Source organism: Mya arenaria, chromosome 3, assembly GCF_026914265.1.
Source record: "Mya arenaria isolate MELC-2E11 chromosome 3, ASM2691426v1".
In the NCBI taxonomy this organism is placed as follows: domain Eukaryota; kingdom Metazoa; phylum Mollusca; class Bivalvia; order Myida; family Myidae; genus Mya; species Mya arenaria.
In genome coordinates, this window is record NC_069124.1 from 39,175,248 (window position 1) to 39,187,247 (window position 12,000).

At 35.7% G+C, this 12,000-nt stretch overlaps 1 protein-coding gene across 1 annotated transcript in view; it reads right to left on the bottom strand.

Moving 5' to 3' along the window:
• Positions 1-12,000, bottom strand: part of LOC128227980 (spartin-like) — a 72,233-nt gene that overhangs the window by 51,176 nt on the left and 9,057 nt on the right. Inside the window, exons 2-3 of the mRNA XM_052938984.1 lie at positions 4,222-4,931; positions 3,823-3,922 (exon numbers count right to left, since the gene is read on the bottom strand). Coding sequence (XP_052794944.1) covers positions 3,823-3,922; positions 4,222-4,902 — 781 coding nt within the window. The 5' untranslated portion in view covers positions 4,903-4,931. The remainder of the gene's footprint in view (positions 1-3,822; positions 3,923-4,221; positions 4,932-12,000) is intronic.

Consider the following 12,000-nt stretch of genomic DNA (forward strand, 5'->3'; position numbering starts at 1 on the left):
CTTTTTGTGAGAACTTTATGCTTATATGTTTACTCATAAATTATTATTGTTTAAAAATTATTTAAAGATGCTATACGTGAAAAATTAAGACATTATTTTTTTTTCTATTAAAGGGAGGTAATTCAGTAGTAAAATGTAATCAAAGCTATTAAAGCATGGCATTTCTTTTCTAACCATGTTGATATTATTACAGTCTATTCAAGCAAGATGCCTTTTGTTTTTACATAGTACCCATAGGTTCTGAAAAAACAAGGAGCACTATTCCCAACAGAAGGATGTCACTCCCTATCACTGCATGAGCATCATAATAAAGAAATGTTTACTCAAACTGCAAGCTGCTCAATTGAAATAGGTATTTACCTCAAGCATACAGTTTTATAATGTGGCAAAATAGTCGGACTACTAGATTGTCATTCGGACTAGTAAAATATGCCATTATGCTAGTCCAACTGGCTAGTAGGTTAAAATGTTTTTCGTGAAGACTGCGGACGAGAAGTCCTTAAAGGTTTTTCTATTTTTAACTCTCGCAGCCATGTTGTGCAGCGGACCGGAACCATTTGGGCAATTTTGGTTAAAGGGCATCCCGATGAACATTTATGTAAAGTTTCATCAAAATCTGATAATCGGTTTCTGAGAAGATGTAGTTTAACGTTTTTTTCTATTCTTAGCTCTGGTGCCCATGTTGTGCAGCAGACCAGAACTGTTTGGGCTATTTTGGTTAAGGACTACCCAAGTAACATTTCTGTCAAGTTTCATTGCAATACGATCATCGGTTTCTGAGGAGAAGTCGTTTAAAGGTTTTTCTATTTTTACCTCTGGGGGCCATCTTGTGCAGTGGACCGAAACCATTGAAGCAAATTTGATAAAGGACCTTTCAAGGAACATTTCTGTTAAGTTTCATCAAAATCTGATCATCGGTTTCTGAGAAGATGTTCTTTAAAGGTTTTTCTATTTTTTTGCCCTGGCAGCCATGTTGTGCAGCAGACCGGAACCATTTGAGCAATTTTGGTTAAGGACCACCCAAGGAACAATTCTGTCAAGTTTCATCAAAATCTGCCTATCTGTTCAGAGGAGATGTCGTTTAAAGATTTTGCTATTTTTAGCTGTGGCGGCCATATTGTGCAATGGACCAGAACCATTTGAGCAATTTTAATAAAGGACCACCCAAGGAACATTACTGTCAAGTTTCATCAAAATCTGCCGAACCGTTTCAGAGGAGATGTCGTTTAAAGATTTTGCTATTTTTAGCTCTGGCGGCCATATTGTGCAATGGACCGGAACCATTTGAGCAATTTTGGTAAAGGACCACCAAAGGAACATTCCTGTGAAGTTTTGTCAAAATCCGCTTATCAGTTTTAGAAAAGATGTCGTTTAAAGTAAAAGTTTACGCACGCACGCACGCACGCACGCACGCACTCACGACGGACAATCTGTGACGACATAAGCTCCATGGCCTTCGGCCAGTGGAGCTAAAAAAGTTGTAAAAATGGTAAATCTGTGAGAGTGCAGCTTTAAATAAATGTTTATAATGATAAAAAAGCAAAAACATTTTAAACACTTATTTGGACCCACCCAAAAAACTTCCCACCATAATTTAGATTTTATGCAAAATAGAGTTATCCAACTTGATTGACTATTCAATAAGTATGTTTGATTGTTGAGTATTGAAATAAGTCTCAATGCAATACATCAAGTAGTTGCTGTGATATTAAACTATGTATGCTTACATGCAAACCCTTAACCAGAATTTCAAAGTCAAATAATAAAGGGCAATTATTTGCATTAATGCAAGATTATAAGTATCTTACATGGCTGAGAGTGTAAGATAGGTTCATCCCGACCTGAGCATAGGGTGTTTTGCGAAAACGAGGTTTACCTTGGTTGGGATGAACCTATCTTAAACAAGTGGCTATGGTAGATGCTTTTTCTTCCAACTCAGTTAAGCAAAATAAAGTAAAAATGTATTTTTTGCTGAAACTGTTTTGTGTACAGTGAAAATAAATGCGTATGGATATGTGGTAATTCGTGGTTGTCATGGATATGCACGCAGTGATTTAGATAATGTTAATAGTCAAATCGGTCTTTAAATAGTTCTGAGGAGAGTGCAGCATTTTTTATTGAATGGTGAGTGAAAACTTTTTTATGGTGCCATTTGAAGCGAGAAATAATTAATTAGCTTTCTAAATATTGCCACAAGCCTAGGTCTCCATGATGCTACAGACGACAGTCTTCAACAAGGGAGGTAATTGTGTGATGCTAATAAAAAAGGAGTTCCATACGGGTACTTATTTCATCATTGCCCGTGGACAAGATAAGAATTTCTAGCACGGTTAAATATTTGGATCTACTTATCTGAGGTGAAAGAAAGAGTTATCTTACTTGATTAATTAAGTAGATAGTTGGAAACACATGTCTAAAGTTTCAATGCAATACATGATGTGTTTGCCGAGATATTGACTTAAATGTGGTAACATGCAAAACCAGAATTTTGAAGTCAAATAATAAGGGCCATAATTCGCATTTCATGCAAAATAGAGTAATCTTACTTGCTTATTCAAGTTGGTTGGATGGTTGAGCACCGTCATATATATTTCAATGAAATAAATAAAGTAGTTGCAGAGATATTATTAAAGTTAACTATGAATTTCATAAGTCGAATAATAAAAAGCAATAATTTGCATTATATGCAAGATAGAGTTATCTAACTTGATTAATTTAGGAGGTTGGATAGTTGGGAATACATGTCTTAAGCTTCAATGCAACACATGATGAAGTCAAATAAAAAGGGGCCATAATTTACATCATATGCAAAATAGAGTTATCTAACTTGGTTATACAAGAAGGTTGGATGGTTAAGTACTGTTGTATAAAGTCTCAATGCAATACATTAAGCAGTTGCTGATATATCAACCAATGTGTGCCTACATGCAAAACCAGAAGTCAATAATAAAAGCCCATAGTTTGCTTTATATTCAAAACAGTGTAGGTTGGGTAGTTAGGAATGAATATCTAAAGTTTCAATGAAATACATGATGCATTTGCTGAGATAATGACTTGAAGGTGCTGACATGACGTCGACTCCGACACCGCTGCTGAAGCTGCTGCTTCCCGCGTCGCCATAGTGAGAAGTATAGCTCTCCTTATTCTTCAAATAGTCAGGCTAAAAAACGATCTACTGTATGTTAACAACTTTTCCTGAAGTTCTGTGTTACAAAAAACAATATTGTGAAAATAGAAAATATTGCTTGCCGTTACACTATACAAAATAATACCATATGAACAAATTGTTGAGAAGTTGAATACAAATAAAGTTTTGTTTTTTTGTTGTTGTTTTTTTATCATCACAAGCATATTGCATTAAGCCATTTAAATATTGAAGCGAAAGGGGAACAATATCCAAAAGATTTGCACTAAAGAAAAAGTCAGCAAAATTTGAGCAATAAAAACAAGAGTTGTCAGCATTCTTCGTGTGTTTTTAAAGTTATCTTTGAAATTGTTTTTAAACCCCTGTTATCTACCACTTTTTAGAACCGTCAATTAACTAATACTCGATTGATCATTGTAACAGATTAGCACTGATTGCGTTGGTCTATTAGTTATATTGACATGTTTATTGGGGGTATTTAAGAACATAGAAGACAAAGAGGTTTGTGTATTACATTTTCTGCTGACTAAGCCATTTTGGACTGAAACTAATAATAAATTTGGACTGATTTTTTAGCCATTTTCTGTTACAGAAATCAGTCAAGTGTGGTCAAAAACTCGCAAATTGTCGGATTTAAGAAGCTCTAACAATGAGCATGTAACATAAATAACAAATACCTAGTACTGTGGCCTGTACATCAGGGAAGATGTAGGCTCCATACTGGGTCCGCATTGCTGTGGAGGCGCAAGGCTGGAGAGGATAGACCCAGTCACCAACCTGAAGGGAAAAAGGTTTAAATCTTTCAATAACAGTATACTATTTTTTTTAAAGCCCTCTCATCCTTAATTTGCTCATTTCATTCTTATTTACCGCCAATTTTGTCAACAACTTTAAACTATTGTGTACTTCCCTTATGCATTTCCTTTTTTCTAATCACATACTGGATAAGACCAAAAGAAAGGCATTTTACCCGAAATATAATATTGTTTATTTTTATTCAGCCTTATTCCTAACATAGATTTATTGTACATGACCTGCGTAATAATCTTCTTTCAAATAAAATATTCTTAACTAACCTGTAGGAAGGCCGCAGGCTGTACCACATTGTTTGCCCCACTAGCCGGCTGCTCCGTGAACTTAAATACCTTCAGTGCCGATGGATATGAAGGGGCACTTACATTACCTTCTGGTGAAATAAAGAAGATTTGTACACCTTCAGGGATGGAAAATATTTCTGTGGCATTAGCTGTTAGTGATTGTCCTTCTGTTGATTCTCCTGCCATAATACTGTCACCTAATGATGCATATTGAGCATCCAATGAGGTTGCGTATTCGTAACTTGGAGGGAATTCCACATCCATAGACTGCGGGGCAGAAGGTGTTGCTATTTCAGAGGCTCGCAAAGCCTGAAGTCTGTATTCAATTTGTAACTTTGTCTTGTTTAATTTCTGCTGTATCATTTTTGCTTTATCTTTTTCATCATTAGTACCAAGAATACTTTCACAGTTTATCTTTAAAGCATGTTCGACAGCTTTCATGCCACTATCATAAAATGCCTTTGCCTCATCTGGTTTCCCCTGTTCATCACTAGATAGACCCTGCTCTATGAGTTTGTAAGCATTGTCATGGCATTCCTGAAGTGTTGCCACAGTTATGACGGCAGGTACTGACCTTGGGGGTGGAGGTCGACTTGGCCTTGAACTTTGCTGTGGTGACCTTGAGCTTCCATCTCTCGCTGCTTCCATTGGCATCTCCATGATTTAAATGTTCTTCTGCGACTGCTTAACTAAAGGAGAGGGTCAATTAAGTTAGGTTGTACAATGAACAAAAATATTTATAAACTGAAAAATAATATTTCTTCATTGAATAAAGATTTTTTTGTATTATACTCAGTAACTAATGTTCTGTGGCATTGGATCAAATTGCAACTGTAAAAGACTGCAGGCAATAAGTGAACCTCATTAATTCATATTAAGTAGTAATTGGGTAATAAATTGCTACTTTATCAATTTAAAAAAAAAAAAATATGATTGTTTGGTTTTCATTTCAATTCAAATTGAGGCCCCACACTTTTTTTGCTGCATTTTACCCCGCATGGGATGCTGCTGTTTCACAATTAACAAAGATGGCAGAAGCCTATGCTAACAACAATCTCTTTTCGTTAAGCTGGGTGCAACAAATGTGCTGGGTTTGTCTCTGTTAGAGCAACTTATGTTAAGTTTCGTATACAAGTTCCTCATAGGAACACACTTTAACTAGTATGTATTGTATACATAAAACAGTATGTGTTCAAAGCATATAATTGGCAAGATTGTAAATTATCCATTATATACTGCCTGGTTACTGACCCGTTGGCGTGGAAATCGAGGTTTGTTGAGTAACTTATGGCATTATTTTGGCATTAACAGGGCTTCTATTATGAATTTGAAACTGGAAGTATGAACTTCAAAACATCAAGTAGTTGCTGAGTTACCCTTATTGACTTATATGTGCTTACATGCAAAACCTTAACCAGAATTTCTAAGACTAATAATAAAAAATTAGATAACATACAAAATAGAGTTATCTTACTTGATTAATTAAGTAGGTTGGATGGTTGGGAGTCCATGTATAAAGTTTTAATGCAATACCTGATGTATTTGCTGCGATATTGACTTAAATGTCACGTTACATGCAAAACCTTAACCAGAATTTTTAAGTCAAATAATAATGAGCAATTATTTGCATTATTATTATGCAAAATAGAGATATCTAAATTGGTTAATCAAGTAGGTTGGACGGTGGAGTACTGTTGTTTAAAGTCCCCATGCAATATATCAAATAATTACTGAGATATTAACCTATGTGTGCTGTAACATGCAAAACATTAACCTGAAATGCTTACTCAAATGATAAAAGCCCATAACTTGCATTATATGCAAAATAGAGTTATCTTACATCATTAATTAAGTAGATTGGATAGTTTGGAACACAGATCTCAAGTTTCAATGCAATACATGATTTATTTGCTGAAATATTGACTTAAATGTGGTTACATTCAAAACCTAAACCAAGGTGTGACACCAATGCCGACACCCCTGCGGAGGCTAGGGTGTATGGAGGCTATTCGTTGCCAAAAGTCCAGACGTGTATGTGTGTATTTTATGTTTGTAACATTGATGATTTACCAATGTACATTTTACAAACGCCAACTTTTGGTTGTATGTTTACATTTCACACTGTACATTTTCATTTTTCATTGTGCCGATTGCAGTTTTATTCTCTTTGCATCTATTCAACAGAAGGTTCAGTCGTGTTTATAGAGTCGTTTATGGTAAACACTTGTAATTCTGTGAAAGTCACATGCCGATTTTTACGTTGCGGTTTGTAGAAGACAGATTTCAGTTCGTAGTTCTACAAAGTACAATTGTATGGTGGTGACTTTTCATTCACAGTTGAACATGTTTACGAGATGAATTTAATTTTATTTATAGATAGCTCTGCCTTAACCATGACTTAGCTCCTCCTTACGTCTTTCGGAAATTTCCGCTATCACTCGGCTTTATTTAAACCAATTATGGATACTTTGGACCATGGACATTGCGAACCTTATTATGGACATTACGAATCATCTATATTATGACACTATGGACTATGATTTGGAAACAGGATGAATTATAAATTATTTCATGTCGAATAAAATAATATATGATATTACAACATGTTTTTGTCTATATAATAGTAATAAATACGCACATATGACATGAAATGAGATGTATGCAAAATGATACTTGACTCAAACACAACAAAAAGTAAGTAATTAGCATTAAATTATACTTCAAGAATGAAAAGTCCCATTGTCTTATTTTTCTTTTAAAGCTGCACTCTCACAGATTGACCGTGTTGACAACTATTTTTATATTTTTGTTTTGGAATGAGCCAATTTTTGCGTAAATGTCTGGATACCAGTGGTATAAGACTGCTGACAAAAGACCAGATACAGTTTTTCAGTTTTACGTTCGCAAATTGATGTTTTATGGCTAAAAGTGATACTACAGTAACGTTTTAAGAAAAATAAAAAATGTCGGCAGTTTTCCAATTAATATAGATCTGTTTTATTGTGAGTAATCTTATTATTTGTATAGAAAGCATTGCTGCCAAAATTAGCCGAGTCTGGGACAAAAAAAGGTTGTCAAAACTGTCAATCTGTGAGAGTGCAACTTTAAATTACTATAAACACTATTTTAAATTCTACCATTAGAGGACACTTTCTTGCTTTTTTGCAATGTTTAAGATTGCAAGTAATATTAGATAATTTAAAATTTACGAAGAAAAAAATCTAAATTTTCATTAAGTTGAAATTATTCACTAAGATGCCCCAGAGGTTTATTACCTGGTAGCTGGAACTGTATGGATAAAATACACTAATAAGATTACAACTTAATATAACTCGTACATTATACTGTAACGAATATTATTTTATAAGTAATTAATAAAGTATTTTAATGATGAAGTCAATTTATTGCTAATAAACAATTATTACTTGCTGCTACCTTTTATACTCCACCCACACTCAGGGCTTTTTTTCACATTTAGGTGAAGCGGCCCTAGCCCTTTTTGAGGGGAAAAATCGCGCGTTTGTTTTTCTAATCTAAGACTCACGATATCTATTTTTTTATGTTCTTAAAATTCCCCACTTGATTGTTATGGTTCACAGTGGCAGATCCCGTAATTCATAACTGGGGGACACAAGTGGGTTGGAGGGCTGTTCTTCCATCCACATGGATATTTTGTTTCAATGATGTATTGAAATTACAAGTTTACACCTAACATGCTTATTAAGATAGTAAGGCCAGAGTTTTTATATCTTTAGATTTACGGGAGCGCCGTACCTAAATATTGCAAAACCCAAATAAAAATAAAATTCATTTTCGTAGTTTTATTTTTATTTTTTCCGACGAACGTTGCTCCAATTTTAAGAAGAAAATAAAAGTGAAAGTAGTTAATGTCATACCCCTTATTTCTCGCAATTTCTGCAGCTATATAGAAATGTTTTACTACATAGACGTTCCTATGTTTATGTTTCTTTATTTAAATCAAACCGTGGAGAACTTAAAGCGTGTTTATTGTGATTTTTTGGTAGGTTCAGTATGTTGTTCGCGATTCGTGGAATGATTGCGCAACTTTTTGTCAAAATAAGGAGATAGAAATTCGTGGGTCGTATTGTCAATTAAAAGTCGTTGGCACACGTCGTATATTAACAAGGATGAATTGGATTACAGCGCAAAAATGTAAAGCTTCTGACAAACACAAACTGCAAAATGATATCGTGTTCATCATAGTCAAAATGGATATTTTTTTCTGAATTTGACTCTGAGGAGCATTGAACACACTGCTTCACGATCACATATTTGAAGAGAAAAACACAAGGTATCGTGATACGTTCGTAGTTGTTAATTAGTTAAATAATGATTTAGAATTTAAATCGTTATAGAATACTGAAAATGATGTAATAATAACGTTGTGTGTGTTTCCGATAAGACAGAAAAATATGAACATAAGATATTTGGCAGTCGGTACAAGAAGTCAAACTGATGGTTTCCTAATTGCAAACGGGCATAGCTGGAATTAGAAGGATATTGTTCAGGACTGATTCTAAAATCAGTTCTTAGACCTGGTTTTTTGAAACATATTGTCAAATTTATCTTAATGCTCCCTAATTTTCTATGGTAAAGTACATAAATGTAGATTTTGACTGTCTGTGTATCCGTAAGCCCTGTCAATGTTTGAAGTGAAGAGGAATTTCCATCAGGGCTTAGACTTTATTCAGGGCTCATCCTACTAGGCGACTTAGGCGATTAAGTCGCCCTGCCCGCGGCAACTTCGCTATTTTCTAAGATCAAAGCGAAGTCAACTTCGCCGACTTTTTCAAAGATCAAAAAGTCGATATCGCTAAGAACTAATGCTTGTCAAAACAGAGCGACTCCGCCTTCGGTCTGTCAGCCCGATTGACAAACAGCCAATCGTGTTAAACCTAGTAAATTTCTCCTTTGACTTCGGCCAATGAGAACGCTTGTTTTATTCAATCGAGGCACGTGTTTGCACCATCGACTTTGTGTACATGCGCTACGTCATCGATGTAATAAAATTGTAAGGGATTAATATTTACACTTGCCGATGTTTGTAAACGTCAATTTGGGCCAATTAGGATTTATACTTTATGACAATAGCGGTTTAAATGAGGTGCACTGATGACAAATGAACTTAATTGGGTGTGATTACTGCGAAGTTAGCGAGAAGGGCAAGTGCGAATCACAGTTCCAGGTTTGTTTTTTGTTTTTTATTTCAGAAATGTTTCCATTATTATTTCTTCGATCGGTTCACATCAATATTCTATATATACGAGATATTTTGCATTCTGTTTAATAGTAATCATGCTTTCTACGTGGCTTCTGCGGGATTCCCCAGGCCTGAAACGTAAAGCTGACGATATTGATAGTGATGACATGATCGACAGTTCAAATAAGAAATCATTCAAAAAGTTAAATTATCAAAATAATTTCAGTTGGTACAAACAAGATGCAGATAAAAAATGGCACTGCGAAGTTTGTAGATGTGCTAAGTTGGACAACGCCTAAGCCCTTGGACATGACCAACCAGCAAAAACAACCAATCATCAGAGACATGGCTTGTGCAAGTATTTATTAAAACAATAGAAGCATTGCTTAGTTCGCAGATAAATCAATTCAAAGTGGTATTAATTTTAAGGTGTCTGGTTTTATATATTTTAAAACATGTAATATATGCCCAAATTATTTTAAATGACAGCTGAAAACGATGAGATACTGTGAAATATTTTTAAAGAAATATGTGTATTTTCAGCAAAATATTTTTCAGCAAATCAGCACAAGGCCGCCTTGGAGAGACAGTTCTGCGTTCCCAGGAACCCATGAGGAAAATCGTACTGGCCAAACTGTCCAAGGATGACAAGCTTGACCCCAAGCTCCTTAAGAATGCCTACCACCTGGCTAAGCGGGAGCTCCCCAAGGAGGAATTTCAGTACCACCTCCAGCTTGCCAGGGCCATAGGTGCTGATCTTGGCCATCTCATGAATGGGCCCTCACCCTCTTAGACATCAAACAAGAGTGTAACTGAGTTACAAGATGCCATCATGTATCATGTATTTAAATTCTGATATATATGTATGTGTGCATGATAGGTTAACCGTTTGCATGTAATAAAATGTTTGAAACTTGACTTCTTTTTAAAGGTATATACAACAAATTAATTCTAACTAAAAACAACCAGTATGACTATTTTAAAAACAATTTAAACACCTATTTAAATGCATAGAAAAGTTGTCCAGGACACACCAGAACCCACCATTTGACAATTAAAATCTCAAAATTTTCCGACCTACAGGAGGGGGAACACCCCTCCCGCACCCTCCCCCGTTCTCACTTCTCCCTAAAATTTCTGTCTAGGATGAGCCCTGTTATTTGGTAATATTTTCTATATAAAAACCACATCACGGTAAATTGTCACGGTGCTATATCGTTAAAGACAGAAAAACACATTTGACCTCCTTATATGCACTAGTCATTTGTAACCACGGCCCCCCAGGTCCGGGGATTGCCAGGGAAATGGGCCGTGTTTTTACCTTTCAGGTGGCACTGCAGTGCTGGGTGAATGCGGTGGTTTTGTCTTCGCTTTAAATATAGCGGGGAATGGGCCTTACCTAGGGACACTGGGGTGCAGGGGCATTTGGCGGAGATTTTACCATCTGTTCATCCACAGGGCGTGGATTTTAGCCAGGGTTAGCTGGACCAAAAGTCAAAGTTGCCGCTATTCCCCGGACCGGGGGGGGGGGGGGGGGGGGGGGGGGGGGGGTTACAATTGACTGGTGCATTACCGTGTCTGAAACTTTGTTCAATGAAAGGATATGCTTATATTGTGGGCAAAAGGTTAGAAATGGCCATTTTAACTTCTTTATTACACTGACATGTTTCATAAAATCTATGGGTTGATAATATATGCACCACATATGCATAGATATATTCAAACAAATGTATACAATTAATTTCAATAAGCGCTTGAACTCAGAGTTGAGGTCAATATTTTCGGTCTTTAAAAGGATCTTTAATTCATGCTTTTGAAACTTTATGGTGATCTATCACCATTTGTTCAGCCTATGAAATAGCTGACACAAGTAAGGTGTGTTTTGTCTTCATGATATAAGATTTAAAAAATAAAAAAAATCGGAGAAAAATCCGTTTTATTTTGTTTTATTTCTCCTTCGGGACATTTTATGCATTTTATTTTTATTTTTATTTCCTCCTCCTTACCCAACTTTTTGAAAAATCTCCCGTAAATCTAAAGATAAAAAAAACTCTGGCCTAAATGTATAACATCAGACAAAACTAGGTGGATATCATTATGATGTCCATCAAAAGTTTCGTGGGTTTGTTGGAGCAGCTTTTGAACAGGGACTTGCGTTAGAGGGGCATTACTTAGGGGCACAACTTTTTGGACATGATCCCTCGAGTGGGCATGACATTAATATGTTTAAAATGCGGAAAGTGGGGTTAAGGGGTACTCCCCCTAGAATATTTTAAATATTTTTAGTCTGAATTGGTGCATGATGGCGTAATTAAGTACTTTTTTCTGAGAAATATCGACAAAAAAATTAACCTTTAAGTTTACTTGCGGGCCAACTGGGGGGGACACAGGCCCTACAGCTCCCCCCCCACTGAACGACCCGCCCATGGTCCATTTGTAAATAAAATAAATGAACAATTTTTGCTTGCTTGGGTATATAAGTAAAAACAAAAACTGACAGTGGCAGTATAAATCTGGGTCCGTGAGCCCAGCTCAGA